Source organism: Panulirus ornatus, chromosome 2, assembly GCF_036320965.1.
Source record: "Panulirus ornatus isolate Po-2019 chromosome 2, ASM3632096v1, whole genome shotgun sequence".
Taxonomy (NCBI): Eukaryota; Metazoa; Arthropoda; class Malacostraca; order Decapoda; family Palinuridae; genus Panulirus; species Panulirus ornatus.
The window spans coordinates 77,191,438-77,217,694 of NC_092225.1; the positions used below are offsets into that span (position 1 = coordinate 77,191,438).

Here is a 26,257-nt window from a genome sequence, read left to right on the forward strand (position 1 = left end):
GTAAACATCAAGAAGTTTTGTCCAATAAGTTATGCGAATTTCGAGTCTAATGATTTCAAAATTTGCTCACTTGTAATCTGGGAATAACAGACTATTGTCATTTATTTCATAATCTAAATATACCTCTAATGTAATCAAACTGTGATAACTGTTTGACAAACTTTTGCAAACTTCACAAGAGTTGATTAAGTTTGTGTCACTGGTGAGGACAAGATCAAGAATATTCTTACCTCTTGTAGATTTTCTAATCAACTATTCTAGAAAAGCATCTTCAATCAGCTCTGCTAGTCTCGTTCCCTCTCAATCACCTATTAACATGTTCCAGTTTTTTTTAAAGTTATAATCTCCATTCTCCTTTTCAACACCATTTTATTAATAAAAAAAATGCTGTATCCCTGGGGATAGGAGAGAAAGAATACTTCCTCAGTATTCCCCAGGTGTCATAGAAGGCAACTAAAGGAGGCAGGAGGGGGGGGGGGCTGGAAACCCCCTCCTTATATTTAAATTTCAAAAAAGGGAAACAGAAGAAGGAGTCAAGCAGGGATTGCTAAATCTCCTCGAAGGCTCAGGTTGGGGTGTCTGAATGTGTGTGACTGTAACTAAGATGAGAAGAAAGGAAAGATAGGAAGGATGTTTGAGGAAAGAAACCTGGATGTTCTGGCTTTGAGTGAAATGAAGCTCAAGGGTAAAGGGGAAGAGTGGTTTCGGAAAGTCTTGGGAGTAAAGTCAGGGGTTGATGAGAGGACAAGAGCTAAGGAAGGAGTAGCAATACTCTTGAAGGAGTTGTTGGAGTATGTGATAGAGTGTATGAAAGTAAATTCTAGACTGATGTGGGTAAAACTGAAGGTGGATGGAGAGAGATGGGTGATTATTGGTGCCTATACACCTAGTCATGAGAAGAAAGATCATGAGAGGCAAGTGTTTTGGGAGCAGTTGGGTGGGTGCATTAGCAACTTTGATGCACAAGACTGGGTTATATTGATGGGTTATTTAAAAGTGAAAGTGAGTAATGTGGCAGATGAGGGTATAATTGGTGTACATGGGGTGTTCAGTGTTGTGAGTGGAAATGGTGAATAGCTTGTGGATTTGTGCTGAAAAAAGACTGGTGATTGGGAATACCTGGTCTAAAAAGAGAGATACACATAAGTATACATATATGAGTAGGAGAGATGGTCAAAGGGCATTACTGGACTACATGCTAATTGACAAACATGTAAAAGAGAGACTTTTGGATGTTAATGTGCTGAAAGGGGCAGCTGGAGGGATGTCTGATCACTATCTTGTGGAGGCAAAGGTGATGATTTGTAGAAGCTTCCAGAAAAGGAGAGAGAATGTAGGGGAGAAGAGTGGTGAGAGTGAATGAACTTGGAAAGGAGACTTATGTGAGAAAGTATCAAGAGAGATTGAGTGTAGAATGGTAAAAGGTGAGAGCAAATTATGTGAGGGGAACGGGTGAGGAATCGGATGTATTTAGGGAAGCAGTGATGGCTTGCACAAAAGACGCATGTGGTATGAGAAAGGTAGGAGGTGGGCAGATTAGAAAGGGTAGTGAGTGATAGGATGAGGAAGTAAGATTGTTAGTGAAAGAGAAAAGAGGGAAGTTTGAACGATATTTTCAGGGAAGTAGTGCAAATGACTGGGAGTTGTATAAAAGAAAGTGGCAAGAGGAAAAGAAAAAGGTGCATGAGTTGAAAAAGAGGGCAAATGAGAGCTGGGGTGAAAGAGTATCATTAAATTCTAGGGAGCATAAAAAGATGTTTTGGAAGGAGGTAAATAATGTAAGTAAGACAAGAAAACAAATGGGAACATCAGTGAAAGGAGCAAGTGGGGAAGTGATAACAGATAGTGATGGAGTGAGGAGATGGTGTGGTGAATGTGTGTGATGATAGAGAGGCAGATATAGGGTGTTTTGGTCGAGGTGGTGTATGAAGTAAATAACGTAAGACGAGTACAAATGGGAGCATCAGTGAAAGGAGCAAGAGGGGAAGTGATAACAGACAGTGATGGAGTGAGTATTTTGAAGGTGTCTTTGAATGTCTGATGATGGAGTGGCAGATATAGAATGTTTTGGTCGAGGTGGTGCATGAAGTGAGAGGGTAAGGGAGAATGATTTGGTGAAGAGAGAAAGGGTAGTGAAAGCTTTGCAGAAGAGGAAATCTGGCAAGGCAATGGGTTTAGATGGTAGTGAAGTGGAATCCAATAAAAAAGGGGGTGACTGTGTTGTTGATTGGTTGGTAAGGATATTCAACGTATGTATGGACCATGGTGAAGTGCTTGAGGATTGGTGGAATGCATACATAGTGCCCTTGTACAAAGGCAAAGAGGATAAAGGTGAGTGTTCAAACTAAAGAGGTATAAGTTTGTTGAATATTCTAGGGAAATTATATGAGAGGGTACTGACTGAGAAGGTGACGACATGTACAAAGCATCAGATTGGGGAAGAGCAGTGTGGTTTCCGAAGTGGTAGGGATGTGTGGATCAGGTGTTTACTTTGAAAATTTTGAGAAATACTTAGAAAAACAAATGGATTTGTATGTAGCTTTTATGGATCTGGAGAAGGCATATGATAGGGTTGACAAGTGAGAAATACTCAGAAAAACAAATGGATCTGTATGTAGCTTTTATGGATCTGGAGAAGGCATATGATAGGGCTGACAGAGATGCATTGTGGAAGGTTTTAAGAATATATGGTATGGGAGGTAAGTTGCTAGAAGCAGTGAAAAGTTTTTACCAAGGATGTAAGGCATGTGTACAAGTAGGAAGAGAGGAGAGTGACTGGTTCCCAGTGAATGTCGGTCTGTGGCAGGGGTGTGTGATGTCCCCATGGTTGCTTAATTTGTTTATGGATGGGGTGGTTAGGGAGGTAAATGCAGATGTTTAGGAAAGAGGGATGAGTATGCAGTCTGTTGTAGATAAGAGGGACTGGGAAGTGAGTCAGTGCTTGCCAATGATACAGGTCTAGTGGCTGATTTGTGTGAGAAACTGCAGAGATTGGCGACAGTCTTGGAAAAGTGTGTAAGAAGAAAGTTGAGTAAATGTGAATAAGAGCAAGGTTATTAGGTTCAGTAGGGTGGAGGGACAAGTTAATTGGGATGTAAGTTTGAATCGAGAAAAATTGGAGTAAAATGTTCTAGATATCTGGGAGTGAACTTAGTGAACTTAGGAGCGAATGGAACCATGGAAGCAGAAGTGAGTCACAGCGTGGGAGAGGGTGCAAAGGTTCTGGGAGTGATGAAGAATGTATGGAAGGCAAAAACGTTATCTAGGAGAGCAAAAATGGGTATGTTTGAAGGAACAGTAATTCCAACAATGTTATATGGTTGAGAGGCATGGGCTATAGATAGGGTTGTACAGAGCAGGGTGGATGCATTGGAAATGAGATGTCTGAGGACAATATGTGGTGTGAGGTGGTTTGATTGAGTAAGTAATGTAAGGGTAAGAGAGATGTGTGGAAATAAAAAGAGTATGGTTGAGAAAGCAGAAGAGGGTGTTTTGAAATGGTCTGGAGATATGGAGAGAATGAGTGAGGAAAGATGACAAAGAGGATATATGTGTCAAAGGTGGAAGGATGGAGTGAAAAAGATTTTGAGCGATTGGGGTCTGAACATACAGGAAGGTGAGAGGTGTGCAAGGAATAGAGTGAGTTGGAATGATGTGGTATACCAGAGCCGACGTGCTGTCAATGGACTGAACCAGGGCATGTGAAGCGTCTGGGGTAAACCATGGAAATGTCTGTGGGGCCTGGATGTGGATAGGGAGCTGTGGTTTTGGTGCATTACACATGACAGCTAGAGATTGAGTGTGAATGAATGGGGCCCTTTTTTCTGTACTCCTGGCACTCACTCAATGAAGCAGAGTGCAGCGATGCTCTTTTTCCTGTGGGGCGGAGTAGCGACAGGAATAGATGAAGGCAAGCAAGTATGAATATGTACTTGTGTATGTATGTAATGTCTATGTGTATGTATATGTATGTATATGTTGATATGTATATGTATGTATATGTTGATATGTATATGTATGTATATGTTGATACGTGTATGTATGTATATGGTGATATGTATACGTACGTATATGTGCGTATGTGGGCGTACATATATGTGTATAGGAGTGGATGGGCCATTCTTTAGTTTCCTGGCGCTACCTCACTGATGCAGGAAACAGCAATTATGTAAAATAATAATAATAATAATAATAATAATAATAATAATAATAATAATAATAATAATAATAATTTTTTTTTTTTTTTTTTGCTTTGTCGCTGTCTCCCGCGTTTGCGAGGTAGCGCAAGGAAACAAACAAAAGAAATGGCCCAACCCACCCCCATACACATGTATATACATACGTCCACACACGCAAAATACACATACCTACACAGCTTTCCATGGTTTACCCCAGACGCTTCACATGCCCCGATTCAATCCACTGACAGCACGTCAACCCCGGTATACCACATCGCTCCAATTCACTCTATTCCTTGCCCTCCTTTCACCCTCCTGCATGTTCAGGCCCCGATCACACAAAATCTTTTTCACTCCATCTTTCCACCTTCAATTTGGTCTCCCTCTTCTCCTCGTTCCCTCCACCTCCGACACATATATCCTCTTGGTCAATCTTTCCTCACTCATTCTCTCCATGTGCCCAAACCATTTCAAAACACCCTCTTCAGCTCTCTCAACCATGCTCTTTTTATTTCCACACATCTCTCTTACCCTTACGTTACTTACTCGATCAAACCACCTCACACCACACATTGTCCTCAAACATCTCATTTCCAGCACATCCATCCTCCTGCGCACAACTCTATCCATAGCCCACGCCTCGGTCATACAACATTGTTGGAACCACTATTCCTTCAAACATACTCATTTTTGCTTTCCGAGATAATGTTCTCGACTTCCACACATTCTTCAAGGCCCCCAGAATTTTCGCCCCCTCCCCCACCCTATGATCCACTTCCGCTTCCATGGTTCCATCCGCTGCCAGATCCACTCCCAGATATCTAAAACACTTCACTTCCTCCAGTTTTTCTCCATTCAAACTCACCTCCCAATTGACTTGACCCTCAACCCTACTGTACCTAATAACCTTGCTCTTATTCACATTTACTCTTAACTTTCTTCTTTCACACACTTTACCAAACTCAGTCACCAGCTTCGGCAGTTTCTCACATGAATCAGCCACCAGCGCTGTATCATCAGCGAACAACAACTGACTCACTTCCCAAGCTCTCTCATCCCCAACAGACTTCATACTTGCCCCTCTTTCCAAAACTCTTGCATTCACCTCCCTAACAACCCCATCCATAAACAAATTAAACAACCATGGAGACATCACACACCCCTGCTGCAAACCTACATTCACTGAGAACCAATCACTTTCCTCTCTTCCTACACGTACACATGCCTTACATCCTCAATAAAAACTTTTCACTGCTTCTAACAACTTTCCTCCCACACCATATATTCTTAATACCTTCCACAGAGCATCTCTATCAACTTTATCATATGCCTTCTCCAGATCCATAAATGCTACATACAAATCCATTTGCTTTTCTAAGTATTTCTCACATACATTCTTCAAAGCAAACACCTGATCCACACATCCTCTACCACTTCTGAAACCACACTGCTCTTCCCCAATCTGATGCTCTGTACATGCTTTCACCCTCTCAATCAATACCCTCCCATATAATTTACCAGGAATACTCAACAAACTTATACCTCTGTAATTTGAGCACTCACTCTTATCCCCTTTGCCTTTGTACAATGGCACTATGCACGCATTCCGCCAATCCTCAGGCACCTCACCGTGAGTCATGCATACATTAAATAACCTTACCAACCAGTCCCCCCCCCCCCCATACACATGTATATACATACATCCACACACGCAAATATACATACCTACACAGCTTTCCAGGGTTTACCCCAGACGCTTCACATGCCTTGCTTCAATCCACTGACAGCACGTCAACCCCGGTATACCACATCGCTCCAATTCACTCTATTCCTTGCCCTCCTTTCACCCTCCTGCATGTTCAGGCCCCGATCACACAAAATCTTTTTCACTCCATCTTTCCACCTCCAATTTGGTCTCCCTCTTCTCCTTGTTCCCTCCACCTCCGACACATATATCCTCTTGGTCAATCTTTCCTCACTCATCCTCTCCATGTGCCCAAACCACTTCAAAACACCCTCTTCTGCTCTCTCAACCACGCTCTTTTTATTTCCACACATCTCTCTTACCCTTACGTTACTCACTCGATCAAACCACCTCACACCACACATTGTCCTCAAACATCTCATTTCCAGCACATCCATCCTCCTGCGCACAACTCTATCCATAGCCCACGCCTCGCAACCATACAACATTGTTGGAACCATTATTCCTTCAAACATACCCATTTTTGCTTTCCGAGATAATGTTCTCGACTTCCACACATTCTTCAAGGCCCCCAGGATTTTCGCCCCCTCCCCCACCCTATGATCCACTTCCGCTTCCATGGTTCCATCCGCTGCCAGATCCACTCCCAGATATCTAAAACACTTCACTTCCTCCAGTTTTTCTCCATTCAAACTCACCTCCCAATTGACTTGACCCTCAACCCTACTGTACCTAATAACCTTGCTCTTATTCACATTTACTCTTAACTTTCTTCTTCCACACACTTTTCCAAACTCAGTCACCAGCTTCTGCAGTTTCTCACATGAATCAGCCACCAGCACTGTATCATCAGCGAACAACAACTGACTCACTTCCCAAGCTCTCTCATCCCCAACAGACTTCATACTTGCCCCTCTTTCCAAAACTCTTGCATTCACCTCCCTAACAACCCCATCCATAAACAAATTAAACAACCATGGAGACATCACACACCCCTGCCGCAAACCTACATTCACTGAGAACCAATCACTTTCCTCTCTTCCTACACGTACACATGTCTTACATCCTCGATAAAAACTTTTCACTGCTTCTAACAACTTTCCTCCCACACCATATATTCTTAATACCTTCCACAGAGCATCTCTATCAACTCTATCATATGCCTTCTCCAGATCCATAAATGCTACATACAAATCCATTTGCTTTTCTAAGTATTTCTCACATACATTCTTCAAAGCAAACACCTGATCCACATATCCTCTACCACTTCTGAAACCACACTGCTCTTCCCCAATCTGATGCTCTGTACATGCTTTCACCCTCTCAATCAATACCCTCCCATATAATTTACCAGGAATACTCAACAAACTTATACCTCTGTAATTTGAGCACTCACTCTTATCCCCTTTGCCTATGTACAATGGCACTATGCACGCATTCCGCCAATCCTCAGGCACCTCACCATGAGTCATACATACATTAAAGGGTAAAGGGGGGGGTTGGGCCATTTCTTTCGTCTGTTTCCTTGCGCTACCTCGCAAACGCGGGAGACAGCGACAAAGTATAATAATAATAATAATAACCAACCAGTCAACAATACAGTCACCCCCTTTTTTAATAAATTCCACTGCAGAGGGGGTGTTTTGAAGTGGTTTGGGCACGTGGAGAGAATGAGTGAGGAAAGATTGACCAAGAGGATATATGTGTTGGAGGTGGAGGGAACGAGGAGAGGTGGGAGACCAAGTTGGAGGTGGAAGGATGGAGTGAGGAAGATTTTGAGTGATCGGGGCCTGAACATGCAGGAGGGTAAAAGGCGGGCAAGGAATAGAGTGAATTGGATTGATGTGGTATACCGGGGTCAACGTGCTGTCAATGGATTGAATCAGGGCATGTTAAGCGTCTGGGGTGGGCCATGGAAAGTTCTGTGGGGCCTGGATGTGGAAGGGGAGCTGTGGTTTCGGGCATTATTGCATGACAGCTGGAGACTGAGTGTGAGCGAATGGGGCCTTTGTTGTCTTTTCCTGGTGCTGCCTCGCGCACATGAGGGGGGAGGGGGATGCTATTCCGTATGTGGCGGGGTGGCGATGGGGTTGAGTAAGGGCAGACAGTGTGAATTGTGTGCATGTGTGTATATGTGTGTGTTTGTGTGTATATGTGTGTGTGTACGTTGGGATGTGTGGGTGTGTATGTTTGCGTGTGTGGACGTGTGTGTGTGTGCATGTGTGTGGGGGTGGGTTGGGCCATTTCTTTCGTCTGTTTCCTTGCGCTAACTCGCAGGCGCGGGAGACAGCGACAAAGCAAAATATATAAATATAATAATAATAAAAATCATCCCTGGGGATATGGGAGAAAGAATACTTCCCACGCATTCCTCACGTGTCATAGAAAGCAACTAGAGGGGACAGGAGTGGGGGGCTGGAAACCCTCCCCTCCTTGTATTTTAACTTTCTAAAAGGGGAAACAGAAGAAGGAGTTACACGGGGAGTGCTCATCCTCCTCGAAGGCTCAGAATGGGGTGTCTAAATGTGTGTGGATGTAACCAAGGTGAGAAAAAAGGAGAGATAGGTAGTATGTTTGAGGAAAGGAACCTGGAGGTTTTGGCTCTGAGTGAAACGAAGCTCAAGGGTAAAGGGGAAGAGTGGTTTGGGAATGTCTTGGGAGTAAAGTCAGGGGTTACTGAGAGAACAAGAGCAAGGGATGGAGTAGCACTACTTTTGAAACAAGAGTGGTGGGAGTATGTGATAGAGTGTAAGAAAAGTAAACTCTAGATTGATATGGATAAAATTGAAAGTGGATGGAGAGAGTATTGGGTGATTATTGGTGCATATGCACCTGGGCATGAGAAGAAACATCATGATAGGCAAGTGTTTTGGGGAGCAGCTGAGTGAGTGTTAGTAGTTTTGATGCATGACACCGGGTTATAGTGATGGGTGATTTGAATGAATAGGTGAGTAATGTGGCAGTTGAGGGAATAACTGGTGTACATGGGGTGTTCAGTGTTGTAGATGGAAATGATGAAGAGCTTGTATATTCATGTGCTGAAAAAGGACTGGTGTCTGGGAATACTTGGTTTAAAAAGAGAGATATACATAAGTATATGTATGTAAGTAGGAGAGATGGCTAGAGAGCATTACAGGATTACGTGTTAATTGATAGGCGCGCGAAGGAGAGACTTTTGGATGTTAATGTGCTGAGAGGTGCAACTGGAGGGATGTCTAATCATTATCTTGTGGAGGCGAAGGTGAGGATTTGTAGAGGTTTTCAGAAAAGAAGAGAGAATGTTGGGGTGAAGAGAGTGGTGAGAGTAAGGGAGCTTGGGAAGGAGACTTGTGTGAGGAAGTACCAGAAGAGACTGAGTACAGAATGGAAAAAGGCGAGAACAAAGGACTTAAGGGGAGTGGGGGAGGAATGGGATGTATTTAGGGTAGCAGTGATGGCTTGCGTAAAAGATGCTTGTGGTATGAGAAGTGCAGGAGGTGGGCAGATTAGAAAGGGTAGTGAGTGGTGGGATGAAGAAGTAAGATTATTAGTGAAAGAGAAGAGAGAGGCATTAGGACGATTTTTGCAGGGAAAAAATGCAAATGACTGGGAGATGTATAAAAGAGAGGCAGGAGGTCAAGAGAAAGGTGCAAGAGGTGAAAAAGAGGGCAAATGAGAGTTGGGGTGAGAGAATATCATTAAATTTTAGGGAGAATAAAAAGATGTTCTGGAAGGAGGTAAATAAAGTGCGTAAGACAAGGGAGCAAATGGGAACTTCAGTGAAGGGCGCTAATGGGGAAGTGATAACAAGTAGTGGTGATGTGAGAAGGAGATGGAGTGAGTATTTTGAAGGTTTGTTGAATGTGTTTGATGATAGAGTAGCAGATATAGGGTGATCTGGTCGAGGTGGTGTACAAAGTGAGAGGGTTAGGGAGAATGATCTGGTAAACAGAGAAGAGATAGTGAAAGCTAAGCGGAAGATGAAAGCCGGCAAGGCAGCGGATTTGGATGGACTTGCAGTGGAATTGGTTAAAAAAGGGGGTGACTGTATTGTTGACTGGTTGGTAAGGTTATGAAATGTATGTATAACTCATGGTGAGGTGCCTGAGGATTGGCGGAATGCTTCCATAGTGCCATTGTACAAAGGCAAAGGGGATAAGAGTGAGTGCTCAAATTACAGAGGTATAAGTTTGTTGAGTATCCCTGGGAAATTATATGGGAGGGTATTGATTGAGAGGATGAAGGCATGTACAGAGCATCAGATTGGGGAAGAGCAGTGTGGTTTCAGAAGTGGTAGAGGATGTGTGGATCAGGTGTTTGCTTTGAAGAATGTATGTGAGAAATACTTAGAAAAGCAAATGGATTTGTATGTAACATTTATGGATCTGGAGAAGGCATGTGATAGAGATGATAGAGACGCTCTGTGGATGGTATTAAGAATATATAGTGTGGGAGGCAAGTTGTTAGAAGCAGTGAAAAGTTTTTATCGAGGATGTAAGGCATGTGTACGTGTAGGAAGAGAGGAAAGTGATTGGTTCTCAGTGAATGTAGGTTTAAGGCAGGGGTGTGTGATGTCTCCATGGTTGTTTAATTTGTTTATGGATGGGGTTGTTAGGGAGGTGAATGCAAGAGTTTTGGAAAGAGGGGCACGTATGAAGTCTGTTGTGGATGAGAGAGCTTGGGAAGTGAGTCAGTTGTTGTTCGCTGATGATACAGCGCTGGTGGCTGATTTGGGTGAGAAACTGCAGAAGATGGTGACTGAGTTTGGTAAAAGTGTGTGAAAGAAGAAAGCTGAGAGTAAATGTGAATAAGAGCAAGGTTATTAGGTACAGTAGGGTTGAGGGACAAGTCAAATGGGAGGTAAGTTTGAATGGAGAAAAACTGGAGGAAGTGAAGTGTTTTAGATATTTGGGAGTGGATTTGGCAGTGGATAGAACCACGGAAGTGGAAGTGAATCATAGGGTGGGGGAGGGGGCGAAAGTTCTGGGAGCATTGAAGAATGTGTGGAAGTCGAGAACATTATCTCGGAAAGCAAAAAGGGATATGTTTGAAGGAATAGTGGTTCCAACAATGTTATATGGTTGCGAGGTGTGGGCTATAGATAGAGTTGTGTGGAGGAGGGTGGATGTGCTGGAAATGAGATGTTTGAGGACAATATGTGGTGTGTGGTGGTTTGATCGAGTAAGTAATAATAGGGTAAGAGAGATCTGTGGAAATAAAAAGAGTGTGGTTGAGAGAGCAAAAGAGGGTGTTTTGAAATGGTTTGGTCACATGGAGAGAATGAGTGAGGAAAGACTGACAAAGAGGATATATGTGTCAGAGGTGGAGGGAACGAGAAGTGGAAGACCAAATTGGAGGTGGGAAGATGGAGTGAAAAAGATGCCCTGATTCAATCCACTGACAGCACGTCAACCCCGGTATACCACATCAATCCAATTCACTCTATTCCTTGCCCTCCTTTCACCCTCCTGCATGTTCAGGCCCCGATCACACAAAATCTTTTTCACTCCATCTTTCCACCTCCAATTTGGTCTCCCACTTCTCCTCGTTCCCTCCACCTCCGACACATGTATCCTCTTGGTCAATCTTTCCTCACTCATTCTCTCCATGTGCCCAAACCATTTCAAAACACCCTCTTCTGCTCTCTCAACCACGCTCTTTTTATTTCCACACATCTCTCTTACCCTTACGTTACTTACTCGATCAAACCACCTCACACCACACATTGTCCTCAAACATCTCATTTCCAGCATATCCATCCTCCTACGCACAACTCTATCCATAGCCCACGCCTTGCAACCATACAACATTGTTAGAACCACTATTCCTTCAAACATAACCATTTTTGCTTTCCGAGATAATGTTCTCGACTTCCACACATTCTTCAAGGCTCCTAGGATTTTCGCCCCCTCCCCCACCCTATGATTCACTTCCGCTTCCATGGTTCCATCCGCTGCCAGATCCACTCCCAGATATCTAAAACGCTTTACTTCCTCCAGTTTTTCTCCGTTCAAACTCACCTCCCAATTGACTTGACCCTCAACCCTACTGTACCGAATAACCTTGCTCTTATTCACATTGACTCTTAACTTTCTTCTTTCACACACTTTACCAAACTCAGTCACCAGCTTCTGCAGTTTCTCACATGAATCAGCCACCAGCGCTGTATCATCAGCGAACAACAACTGACTCACTTCCCAAGCTCTCTCATCCACAACAGACTTCATACTTGCCCCTCTTTCCAAAACTCTTGCATTCACCTCCCTAACAACCCCATCCATAAACAAATTAAACAACCATGGAGACATCACACACCCCTGCCGCAAACCTACATTCACTGAGAACCAATCACTTTCCTCTCTTCCTACACGTACACACACACACACACACACATATATATATATACAGAGGTATAAGTTTGTTGAGTATTCCTGGTAAATTATATGGGAGGGTATTGATTGAGAGGGTGAAGGCATGTACAGAGCATCAGATTGGGGAAGAGCAGTGTGGTTTCAGAAGTGGTAGAGGATGTGTGGATCAGGTGTTTGCTTTGAAGAATGTATGTGAGAAATACTTAGAAAAGCAAATAGATTTGCATGTAGCATTTATGGATCTGGAGAAGGCATATGATAGAGTTGATAGAGATGCTCTGTGGAAGGTATTAAGAATATATGGTGTGGGAGGAAAGTTGTTAGAAGCAGTGAAAAGTTTTTATCGAGGATGTAAGGCATGTGTACGTGTAGGAAGAGAGGAAAGTGATTGGTTCTCAGTGAATGTAGGTTTATGGCAGGGGTGTGTGATGTCTCCATGGTTGTTTAATTTGTTTATGGATGGGGTTGTTAGGGAGGTAAATGCAAGAGTTTTGGAAAGAGGGGCAAGTATGAAGTCTGTTGGGGATGAGAGAGCTTGGGAAGTGAGTCAGTTGTTGTTCGCTGATGATACAGCGCTGGTGGCTGATTCATGTGAGAAACTGCAGAAGCTGGTGACTGAGTTTGGTAAAGTGTGTGGAAGAAGAAAGTTAAGAGTAAATGTGAATAAGAGCAAGGTTATTAGGTACAGTAGGGTTGAGGGTCAAGTCAATTGGGAGGTGAGTTTGAATGGAGAAAAACTGGAGGAAGTGAAGTGTTTTAGATATCTGGGAGTGGATCTGGCAGCGGATGGAACCATGGAAGCGGAAGTGGATCATAGGGTGGGGGAGGGGGCGAAAATTCTGGGGGCCTTGAAGAATGTGTGGAAGTCGAGAACATTATCTCGGAAAGCAAAAATGGGTATGTTTGAAGGAATAGTGGTTCCAACAATGTTGTATGGTTGCGAGGCGTGGGCTATGGATAGAGTTGTGCGCAGGAGGCTGGATGTGCTGGAAATGAGATGTTTGAAGACAATGTGTGGTGTGAGGTGGTTTGATCGAGTGAGTAACGTAAGGGTAAGAGAGATGTGTGGAAATAAAAAGAGCGTGGTTGAGAGAGCAGAAGAGGGTGTTTTGAAGTGGTTTGGGCACATGGAGAGGATGAGTGAGGAAAGATTGACCAAGAGGATATATGTGTCAGAGGTGGAGGGAACAAGGAGAAGAGGGAGACCAAATTGGAGGTGGAAACATGGAGTGAAAAAGATTTTGTGTGATCGGGGCCTGAACATGCAGGAGGGTGAAAGGAGGGCAAGGAATAGAGTGAATTGGAGCGATGTGGTATACCGGGGTTGACGTGCTGTCAGTGGATTGAATCAAGGCATGTGAAGCGTCTGGGGTAAGCCATGGAAAGCTGTGTAGGTATGTATATTTGTGTGTGTGGACATATGTATATACATGTGTATGGGGGGGGTTGGGCCATTTCTTTCGTCTGTTTCCTTGCGCTACCTCGCAAACGCGGGAGACAGCGACAAAGTATAATAAAAATATAATAATAAATATATATGGAAAGAGGGGCAAGTATGAAGTCTGTTGGGGATGAGAGAGCTTGGGAAGTGAGTCAGTTGTTGTTCGCTGATGACACAGCGCTGGTGGCTGATTCATGTGTGAAACTGCAGAAGCTGGTGACTGAGTTTGGTAAAGTGTGTGGAAGAAGAAAGTTAAGAGTAAATGTGAATAAGAGCAAGGTTATTAGGTACAGTAGGGTTGAGGGTCAAGTCAATTGGGAGGTGAGTTTGAATGGAGAAAAACTGGAGGAAGTGAAGTGTTTTAGATATCTGGGAGTGGATCTGGCAGCGGATGGAACCATGGAAGCGGAAGTGGATCATAGGGTGGGGGAGGGGGCGAAAATCCTGGGGGCCTTGAAGAATGTGTGGAAGTCGAGAACATTATCTCGGAAAGCAAAGGTGGGTATGTTTGAAGGAATAGTGGTTCCAACAATGTTGTATGGTTGCGAGGCGTGGGCTATGGATAGAGTTGTGCGCAGGAGGATGGATGTGCTGGAAATGAGATGTTTGAGGACAATGTGTGGTGTGAGGTGGTTTGATCGAGTGAGTAACGTAAGGGTAAGAGAGATGTGTGGAAATAAAAAGAGCGTGGTTGAGAGAGCAGAAGAGGGTGTTTTGAAGTGGTTTGGGCACATGGAGAGGATGAGTGAGGAAAGATTGACCAAGAGGATATATGTGTCGGAGGTGGAGGGAACAAGAAGAGGGAGACCAAATGGGAGGTGGAAAGATGGAGTGAAAAAGATTTGTGTGATCGGGGCCTGAACATGCAGGAGGGTGAAAGGAGGGCAAGGAACAGAGTGAACTGGAGCGATGTGGTATACCGGGGCTGACGTGCTGTCAGTGGATTGAATCAGGGCATGTGAAGCGTCTGGGGTAAACCATGGAAAGCTGTGTAGGTATGTATATTTGCGTGTGTGGATGTATGTATATACATGTGTATGGGGGGGTTGGGCCATTTCTTTCGTCTGTTTCCTTGCGCTACCTCGCAAACGCGGGAGACAGCGACAAAGTATAAAAAAAAAAAAAAAATATATGTATACGTTGAGATGTATAGGTATGTATATTTGTGTGTGTGGACGTGTATGTATATACTTGTGTGTGTGGGTGGGTTGAGCCATTCTTTTGTCTGTTTCCGTGCGCTACCTCGCTAATGCGGGAGACAGTGACAAAGCAAAATAAATAAAAAATATAAATAATAATAATAATAATAATAATAATAATAATAATAATAATAATAATAATAATAATAATAATAATAAATGCTGCAGCTGTTCTACATCCATGTACAAGATTTACAACACATCAAATATTAAGATGCTGTTTAACTATATGCATGCTATCTACTTCATTCAAAGCATTCTAATGAATGCAAGATCTTCCTTGTGCATTCAGTATACTAAAAATGTTGAAAACTTTATAAGTTAAACACAAATGACAGCAAACCTTGAGCACTGGAACAGAAGGTGAGTCATCCATCCAAGCATCTTCCATCTGGTCGGACAGGAGATCAGGCAGAGGAGTTGGTGGCCGATCATGCTCTGGGGTCCGCATGACTGACTCTACTGCTAATCTAACATGCGCATCAAACTCTGCTTCCAAACGACGCAGTTCCTGTTAAACATAATTATTTATGACCAAAAAATATGTATTCTATCATGTATTATGAAAAGAAAGGAATAATTATATATGGGCAAACAGGTACTAGATACAGATGGAACATAGTTTATCAGCTGAAGAGGCATGATTAACAACTAGGAGTATCTACATTGAGAATTTGCCAAAGAGGCAGGGCTGGTTACAATGTTCACATGGCTTGCTTGATGAATAATACTGTTTCTTTCAAGTGCCACACACAGTCCATGTTGCCATTCTTAAGTTCATCTGAAACTCAACCATATATCAAGTTTTCTCTTAAATGTTACAGTGCATACATTTCTTATTTCTTCTGGTACTGCATTAATAATCTTTCCAACTTTTTGCTAGCCTTTTGTACATTTCCTTTTGATATCATTTTGGTAAATTTCTTAGGGAGGTAAATGCAAGAGTTTTGGAAAGAGGGGCAAGTATGAAGTCTGTTGGAATGAGAGAGCTTGGGAAGTGAGTCAGTTGTTATTCGCTGATGATACAGCGCTGGTGGCTGATTCATGTGAGAAACTGCAGAAGCTGGTGACTGAGTTTGGTAAAGTGTGTGGAAGAAGAAAGTTAAGAGTAAATGTGAATAAGAGCAAGGTTATTAGGTACAGTAGGGTTGAGGGTCAAGTCAATTGGGAGGTGAGTTTGAATGGAGAAAAATTGGAGGAAGTGAAGTGTTTTAGATATCTGGGAGTGGATCTGGCAGCGGATGGAACCATGGAAGCGGAAGTGGATCATAGGGTGGGGGAGGGGGCGAAAATTCTGGGGGCCTTGAAGAATGTGTGGAAGTCGAGAACATTATCTCGGAAAGCAAAAATGGGTATGTTTGAAGGAATAGTGGTTCCAACAATGTTGTATGGTTGCGAGGCGTGGGCTATGGATAGAGTTGTGCGCAGGAGGATGGATGTGCTGGAAATGAGATGTTTGAGGACAATGTGTGGTGTGAGGTGGTTTGATCGAGTGAGTAACGTAAGGGTAAGAGAGATGTGTGGAAATAAAAAGAGCGTGGTTGAGAGAGCAGAAGAGGGTGTTTTGAAGTGGTTTGGTCACATGGAGAGAATGAGTGAGGAAAGATTGACCAAGAGGATATATGTGCCGGAGGTGGAGGGAACGAGGAGAAGAGGGAGACAAACATTGGAGGTGGAAAGATGGAGTGAAAAAGATTTTGTGTGATCGGGGCCTGAACACGCAGGAGGGTGAAAGGAGGGCAAGGAATAGAGTGAATTGGAGCGATGTGGTATACCGGGGTTGACGTGCTGTCAGTGGATTGAATCAAGGCATGTGAAGCGTCTGGGGTAAACCATGGAAAGCTGTGTAGGTATGTATATTTGCGTGTGTGGACATATGTATATACATGTGTATGGGGGGGGGGTTGGGCCATTTCTTTCGTCTGTTTCCTTGCGCTACCTCGCAAACGCGGGAGACAGCGACAAAGTATAATAAATAAGTAAATAAATTTCTTAGTATCACTGCAGGCTTTATAGTTCTGTATCTTACTTGCTGAGATGCTATCAGATCCCTTACATTACTCTTAATGCTCTTATTTTACTCCAACTCACAGAATTTCATGTATTTTTCCCTTCTGAAATCAACCATGTATCAAGATCTCTCTTATATGCTGTAGTGCATACATGTTTTTTGCTGGCCTCTCACACATTTCGTTTTTATATCTACTTGGTAAATATCTTGGTATCAGTGCAGACTCAACAGTTCTGTATCTTACTTGCTGAGATGCTTCAGATACCACAAATTATTTTTAATGCCCTTGTTTTACTCCAATGCATATTATTTCATATTTGGGAGCAGCTGAATGAGTGTGTTAGTGGTTTTGATGCACAAGACTGGGTTATAGTGATGGGTGATTTGAATGCAAAGGTGAGTAATGTGGCAGTTGAGGGAATAATTGGTATACATGGGGTGTTCAGTGTTGTAAATGGAAATGGTGAGGAGCTTGTAGATTTATGTGCTGAGAAAGGACTGGTGATTGGGAATACCTGGTTTAAAAAGCGAGATATACATAAGTATACGTATGTAAGTAGGAGAGATGGCCAGAGAGCGTTATTGGATTACGTGTTAATTGACGGGCGTGCGAAAGAGAGACTTTTGGATGTTAATGTGCTGAGAGGTGCAACTGAAGGGATGTCTGATCATTATCTTGTGGAGGTGAAGGTGAAGATTTGTATGGGTTTCAGAAAAGAAGGGAGAATGTTGGGGGGAAGAGGGTGGTGAGAGTAAGTGAGCTTGGGAAGGAGACTTGTGTGAGGAAGTACCAGGAGAGACTGAGTACAGAATGGAAAAAGGTGAGAACAAAGGAGGTAAGGGCAGAGGGGGAGGAATGGGATGTATTTAGGGAAGCAGGGACGGCTTGCGCAAAAGATGCTTGTGGCATGAGAAGCGTGGGAGGTGGGTTCATTAGAAAGGGTAGTGAGTGGTGGGATGAAGAAGTAAGATTATTAGTGAAAGAGAAGAGAGAGGCATTTGGACGATTTTTGCAGGGAAAAAATGCAAATGAGTGGGAGATGTATAAAAGAAAGAGGCAGGAGGTCAAGAGAAGGTGCAAGAGGTGAAAAAGAGGACAAATGAGAGTTGCGGTGAGAGAATATCATTAAATTTTCGGGAGAATAAAAAGATGTTCTGGAAGGAGGTAAATAAAGTGCGTAAGACAAGGGAGCAAATGGGAACTTCAGTGAAGGGGGCTAATGGGAAGGTCATAACAAGTAGTGGTGATGTGAGAAGGAGATGGAGTGAGTATTTTGAAGGTTTGTTGAATGTGTTTGATGATAGAGTGGCAGATATAGAGTGTTTTGGTCGAGGTGGTGTGCAAAGTGAGAGGGCTAGGGAAAATGATTTGGTAAACAGAGAAGAGGTAGTAAAAGCTTTGCGGAAGATGAAAGCCGGCAAGGCAGTAGGTTTGGATGGTATTGCAGTGGAATTTATTAAAAAAGGGGGTTACTGTATTGTTGACTGGTTGGTAAGGTTATTTAATGTATGTATGATTCATGGTGAGGTGCCTGAGCATTGGCGGAATGCTTGCATAGTGCCACTGTACAAAGGCAAAGGGGATAAGAGTGAGTGCTCAAATTACAGAGGTATAAGTTTGTTGAGTATTCCTGGTAAATTATATGGGAGGGTATTGATTGAGAGGATGAAGGCATGTACAGAGCATCAGATTGGGGAAGAGCAGTGTGGTTTCAGAAGTGGTAGAGGATCAGGTGTTTGCTTTGAAGAATGTATGTGAGAAATACTTAGAAAAGCAAATGGATTTGTATGTAACATTTATGGATCTGGAGAAGGCATATGATAGAGTTGATAGAGATGCTCTGTGGAAGGTATTAAGAATATATGGTGTGGGAGGCAAGTTGTTAGAAGCAGTGAAAAGTTTTTATCGAGGATGTAAGATATGTGTACGTGTAGGAAGAGAGGAAAGTGATTGGTTCTCAGTGAATGTAGGTTTGCGGCAGGGGTGTGTGATGTCTCCACGGTTGTTTAATTTGATAAGGATGGGGTTGTTAGGGAGGTGAATGCAAGAGTTTTGGAAAGAGGGGCAAGTATGCAGTCTGTTGTGGATGACAGAGCTTGGGAAAAAAGTCAGTTGTTGTTCGCTGATGATACAGCGCTGGTGGCTGATTCATGTGAGAAACTGCAGAAGCTGGTGACTGAGTTTGGTAAAGTGTGTGAAAGAAGAAAGTTAAGAGTAAATGTGAATAAGAGCAAGGTTATTAGGTACAGTAGGGTTGAAGGTCAAGTCAATTGGGAGGTAAGTTTGAATGGAGAAAAACTGGAGGAAGTAAAGTGTTTTAGATATCTGGGAGTGGATCTGGCAGCGGATGGAACCATGGAAGCGGAAGTGAATCATAGGGTCGGGGAGGGGGCGAAAATCCTGGGATCCTTGAAGAATGTTTGGAAGTCAAGAACATTATCTCAGAAAGCAAAAATGGGTATGTTTGAAAGAATAGTGGTTCCAACAATGTTGTATGGTTGCGAGGTGTGGGCTATGGATAGAGTTGTGTGCAGGAGGGTGGATGTGCTGGAAATGAGATGTTTGAGGACAATATGTGGTGTGAGTTGGTTTGATCGAGTAAGTAGTGTAAGGGTAAGAGAGATGTGTGGAAATAAGAAAAGCGTGGTTGAGAGAGCAGAAGAGGGTGTTTTGAAATGGTTTGGGCACATGGAGAGAATGAGTGAGGAAAGATTGACCAAGAGGATATATGTGTCGGAGGTGGAGGGAACGAGGAGAAGTGGGAGACCAAATTGGAGGTGGAAAGATGGAGTGAAAAAGATTTTGAGTGATCGGGGCCTGAACATGCAGGAGGGTGAAAGGCGGGCAAGGAATAGAGTGAATTGGATCGATGTGGTATACCGGGGTTGACATGCTGTCAATGGATTGAATCAGGGCATGTGAAGCGTCTGGGGTAAACCATGGAAAGCTGTGTAGGTATGTATATTTGCGTGTGTGGACATATGTATATACATGTGTATGGGGGGGGGGTTGGGCCATTTCTTTCGTCTGTTTCCTTGCGCTACCTCGCAAACGCGGGAGACAGCGACAAAGTATGATAAATAAGTAAATAAATTTCTTAGTATCACTGCAGGCTTTATAGTTCTGTATCTTACTTGCTGAGATGCTATCAGATCCCTTACATTACTCTTAATGCTCTTATTTTACTCCAACTCACAGAATTTCATGTATTTTTCCCTTCTGAAATCAACCATGTATCAAGATCTCTCTTATATGCTGTAGTGCATACATGTTTTTTGCTGGCCTCTCACACATTTCGTTTTTATATCTACTTGGTAAATATCTTGGTATCAGTGCAGACTCAACAGTTCTGTATCTTACTTGCTGAGATGCTTCAGATACCACAAATTATTTTTAATGCCCTTGTTTTACTCCAATGCATATTATTTCATATTTGGGAGCAGCTGAATGAGTGTGTTAGTGGTTTTGATGCACAAGACTGGGTTATAGTGATGGGTGATTTGAATGCAAAGGTGAGTAATGTGGCAGTTGAGGGAATAATTGGTATACATGGGGTGTTCAGTGTTGTAAATGGAAATGGTGAGGAGCTTGTAGATCTATGTGCTGAAAAAGGACTGGTGATTGGGAATACCTGGTTTAAAAAGCGAGATATACATAAGTATACGTATGTAAGTAGGAGAGATGGCCAGAGAGCGTTATTGGATTACGTGTTAATTGACGGGCGTGCGAAAGAGAGACTTTTGGATGTTAATGTGCTGAGAGGTGCAACTGAAGGGATGTCTGATCATTATCTTGTGGAGGTGAAGGTGAAGATTTGTACGGGTTTTCAGAAAAGAAGGGAGAATGTTGGGGGGAAGAGGGTGGTGAGAGTAAGTGAGCTTGGGAAGGAGACTTGTGTGAGGAAGTACCAGGAGAGACTGAGTACAGAATGGAAAAAGGTGAGAACAAAGGAGGTAAGGGCAGAGGGGGAGGAATGGGATGTATTTAGGGAAGCAGGGACGGCTTGCGCAAAAGATGCTTGTGGCATGAGAAGCGTGGGAGGTGGGTTGATTAGAAAGGGTAGTGAGTGGTGGGATGAAGAAGTAAGATTATTAGTGAAAGAGAAGAGAGAGGCATTTGGACGATTTTTGCAGGGAAAAAATGCAAATGAGTGGGAGATGTATAAAAGAAAGAGGCAGGAGGTCAAGAGAAGGTGCAAGAGGTGAAAAAGAGGACAAATGAGAGTTGCGGTGAGAGAATATCATTAAATTTTCGGGAGAATAAAAAGATGTTCTGGAAGGAGGTAAATAAAGTGCGTAAGACAAGGGAGCAAATGGGAACTTCAGTGAAGGGGGCTAATGGGAAGGTCATAACAAGTAGTGGTGATGTGAGAAGGAGATGGAGTGAGTATTTTGAAGGTTTGTTGAATGTGTTTGATGATAGAGTGGCAGATATAGAGTGTTTTGGTCGAGGTGGTGTGCAAAGTGAGAGGGCTAGGGAAAATGATTTGGTAAACAGAGAAGAGGTAGTAAAAGCTTTGCGGAAGATGAAAGCCGGCAAGGCAGTAGGTTTGGATGGTATTGCAGTGGAATTTATTAAAAAAGGGGGTGACTGTATTGTTGACTGGTTGGTAAGGTTATTTAATGTATGCATGATTCATGGTGAGGTGCCTGAGCATTGGCGGAATGCTTGCATAGTGCCACTGTACAAAGGCAAAGGGGATAAGAGTGAGTGCTCAAATTACAGAGGTATAAGTTTGTTGAGTATTCCTGGTAAATTATATGGGAGGGTATTGATTGAGAGGATGAAGGCATGTACAGAGCATCAGATTGGGGAAGAGCAGTGTGGTTTCAGAAGTGGTAGAGGATCAGGTGTTTGCTTTGAAGAATGTATGTGAGAAATACTTAGAAAAGCAAATGGATTTGTATGTAACATTTATGGATCTGGAGAAGGCATATGATAGAGTTGATAGAGATGCTCTGTGGAAGGTATTAAGAATATATGGTGTGGGAGGCAAGTTGTTAGAAGCAGTGAAAAGTTTTTATCGAGGATGTAAGATATGTGTACGTGTAGGAAGAGAGGAAAGTGATTGGTTCTCAGTGAATGTAGGTTTGCGGCAGGGGTGTGTGATGTCTCCATGGTTGTTTAATTTGATAAGGATGGGGTTGTTAGGGAGGTGAATGCAAGAGTTTTGGAAAGAGGGGCAAGTATGCAGTCTGTTGTGGATGACAGAGCTTGGGAAAAAAGTCAGTTGTTGTTCGCTGATGATACAGCGCTGGTGGCTGATTCATGTGAGAAACTGCAGAAGCTGGTGACTGAGTTTGGTAAAGTGTGTGAAAGAAGAAAGTTAAGAGTAAATGTGAATAAGAGCAAGGTTATTAGGTACAGTAGGGTTGAGGGTCAAGTCAGTTGGGAGGTAAGTTTGAATGAAGAAAAACTGGAGGAAGTAAAGTGTTTTAGATATCTGGGAGTGGATCTGGCAGCGGATGGAACCATGGAAGCGGAAGTGAATCATAGGGTCGGGGAGGGGGCGAAAATCCTGGGATCCTTGAAGAATGTTTGGAAGTCAAGAACATTATCTCAGAAAGCAAAAATGGGTATGTTTGAAAGAATAGTGGTTCCAACAATGTTGTATGGTTGCGAGGTGTGGGCTATGGATAGAGTTGTGTGCAGGAGGGTGGATGTGCTGGAAATGAGATGTTTGAGGACAATATGTGGTGTGAGTTGGTTTGATCGAGTAAGTAGTGTAAGGGTAAGAGAGATGTGTGGAAATAAGAAAAGCGTGGTTGAGAGAGCAGAAGAGGGTGTCTTGAAATGGTTTGGGCACATGGAGAGAATGAGTGAGGAAAGATTGACCAAGAGGATATATGTGTCGGAGGTGGAGGGAACGAGGAGAAGTGGGAGACCAAATTGGAGGTGGAAAGATGGAGTGAAAAAGATTTTGAGTGATCGGGGCCTGAACATGCAGGAGGGTGAAAGGCGGGCAAGGAATAGAGTGAATTGGATCGATGTGGTATACCGGGGTTGACATGCTGTCAATGGATTGAATCAGGGCATGTGAAGCGTCTGGGGTAAACCATGGAAAGTTGTGTGGGGCCTGGATGTGGAAAGGGAGCTGTGGTTTCGGGCATTATTACATGACAGCTAGAGACTGAGTGTGAACGAATGGGGCCCTTGTTGTCTTTTCCTAGCACTACCTTGCACACATGAGGGGGGAGGGGGATGTTATACCATGTGTGTCGAGGTGGCAATGGGAATAAATAAATGCAGACAGTATGAATTATGTACATGTGTATATATGTATATGTCTGTGTATGTATATATATGTGCACATTGAGATGTATAGGTATGTATATTTGCGTGTGTGGACATGTATGTATATACATGTGTATGGGGGTGGGTTGGGCCATTTCTTTTGTCTGTTTCCTTGTGCTACCTCACAAACGCGGGAGACAGCGACAAAGCAAAATAAATAAATAAAAAATAATCTTTCCCTTCTTACTAACCTATACAATCTTATTCTTCATCCAACCACTCACTACACTTTCTAATCTGCCCACCTCCCACCTTTCTCATGCCACAGACATCTTTTGCACAAGGCATAACTGCTTTCCTAAATACATCCGATTCCTTCCCCAATCCCCTTACATCATTTGCTCTCACCTTTTTCCATTCTGCACTCAATCTCTCCAGGTACTTCCTCACTCTGACTTTACTACCAAGACATTCCCAAAACACTCTTCGCCTTTAACCTTGAGTTTCGTTTCAGTCAGAGCCAAAACATCCAGGTTCTTTTCCTCAAGCATACTACCTATCTCTCATTTTTTCTCATCTTTGTTACATCCACACACATTTAGACACCCCAATCTGAGCCTTTGAGGAGGATAAGCACCCCTGCATGACTCATTCTGTTTCCCCTTTTTGGAATCTAAAAATACAAGGAGTGGAGAGTTTCTAGACCCCTCCGCTCCCATCTTCTTTAGTGTCCTCCTACGACACGCGGGAATGTGTGGGAAGTATTCTTTCTCCCTATCCCTGGGGATATATATATATATTTTTATTTATTTTATTTTGCTTTGTCGCTGTCTCCCGTGTTTGCGAGGTAGCGCAGGGAAACAGACGAAAGAAATGGCCCAACCCACCCGCACACACACATGTATATACATACACGTCCACACACGCAAATATACATACCTATACATCTCAATGTACACAATTATATACACACACAGACACATAAATATATACCCATGCACACAATTCACACTGTCTGCCCTTATTCACTCCCATCGCCACCTCGCCACACATGGAATACCATCCCCCTCCCCCCTCATGTGTGCGAGGTAGAGCTAGGGAAAGACAACAAAGGCCCCATTCGTTCACACTCAGTCTCTAGCTGTCATGCAATAATGCCCGAAACCACAGCTCCCTTTCCACATCCAGGCCCCACACAACTTTCCATGGTTTACCCCAGACGCTTCACATGCCCTGATTCAATCCACTGACAGCACATCAACCCCGGTATACCACATCGATCCAATTCACTCTATTCCTTGCCCGCCTTTCACCCTCTGCATGTTCAGGCCCCGATCACACAAAATCTTTTTCACTCCATCTTTCCACCTACAATTTGGTCTCCCACCTCTCCTCGTTCTCTCCACCTCCGACACATATATCCTCTTGGTCAATCTTTCCTCACTCATTCTCCCCATGTGCCAAAACCATTTCAAAACACCCTCTTCTGCTCTCTCAACCACACTCTTTATATTTCCACACATCTCTCTTACATTACTTGCTCAATCAAACCAACTCACACCACACATTGTCCTCAAACATCTCATTTCCAGCACATCCACCCTCCTGCGCACAAATCTATCCATAGCACATGCCTCGCAACCATACAACATTGTTGGAACCACTATTCCTTCAAACATGCCCAGTTTTGCTTTCCGAGATAATGTTCTCGACTTCCACACATTCTTCAAGGCTCCCAGGATTTTCGCCCCATCCTCCACCCTACGATTCACTTCCGCTTCCAGGGTTCCATCCGCTGCCAGATCCACTCCCAGATATCTAAAACACTTTACTTCCTCCAGTTTTTCTCCATTCAAACTTACCTCCCAATTGACTTGACCCTCAACCCTACTGTACCTAATAACCTTGCTCTTATTCACATTTACTCTTAACTTTCTTCTTTCACACACTCTACCAAACTCAGTCACCAGCTTCTGCAGTTTCTCACATGAATCAGCCACCAGCACTGTATCATCAGCGACCAACAACTGACTCACTTCCCAAGCTCTCTCATCCACAACAGACTTCATACTTGCCCCTCTTTCCAAAACTCTTGCATTCACCTCCCTAACAACCCCATCCATAAACAAATTAAACAACCATGGAGACATCACACACCCCTGCCGCAAACCTACATTCACTGAGAACAAATCACTTTCCTCTCTTCCTTACATCCTCGATAAAAACTTCTCACTGCTTCTAACAACTTGCCTCCCACACCATATATTCTTAATACCTTCCACAAAGCATCTCTATCAAATCTATAATATGCCTTCTCCAGATCCATAAATGCTACATATAAATCCATTTGCTTTTCTAAGTATTTCTCACATACATTCTTCAAAGCAAACACCTGATCCACACATCCTCTACCACTTCTGAAACCACACTGCTCTTCCCCAATCTGATGCTCTGTACATGCCTTCACCCTCTCAATCAATACCCTCCCATATAATTTACCAGGAATACTCAACAAACTTATACCTCTGTAATTTGAGCACTCACTCTTATCCCCTTTGCCTTTGTACAATGGCACTATGCACGCATTCCGCCAATCCTCAGGAACCTAACCATGAGTCATACATACATTAAATAACCTTACCAACCAGTCAACAATACAGTCACCCCCTTTTTTAATATATATATATATATATATATATATATATATATATATATATATATATATATATATATATATATATATAATTCCTGGGGACAGGGGATTAAGAATACTTCCCACGTATTCCCTGCGTGTCGTAGAAGGCGACTAAAAGGGGAGGGAGCGGGGGGCTGGAATTCCTCCCCTCTCGTTTTTTTTTTAATTTTCCAAAAGAAGGAACAGAGGGGGCCAGGTGAGGATATTCCAAAAAAGGCCCAGTCCTCTGTTCTTAACGCTACCTCGCTAACGCAGGAAATGGCGAATAGTTTAAAAGAAAGAAAGAAGAATATATATTTATATAAATATATATTATATTCATTTATTATTCATATATTTTGCTTTGTTGCTGTCTCCTGCGTTAGCGAGGTAGCGCAAGGAAACAGACGAAAGAATGGCCTAACCCACCTACATACACATGTATATACATACACGTCCACACA

General features: G+C 43.1%; 1 protein-coding gene across 1 annotated transcript in view; it reads right to left on the minus strand.

Annotated features, from left to right (window-relative positions):
- Set1 (SET domain containing 1) overlaps positions 1-26,257 on the minus strand; it is a 350,690-nt gene that overhangs the window by 112,135 nt on the left and 212,298 nt on the right. Inside the window, 1 exon segment of the mRNA XM_071668303.1 lies at positions 15,217-15,384. Coding sequence (XP_071524404.1) covers positions 15,217-15,384 — 168 coding nt within the window.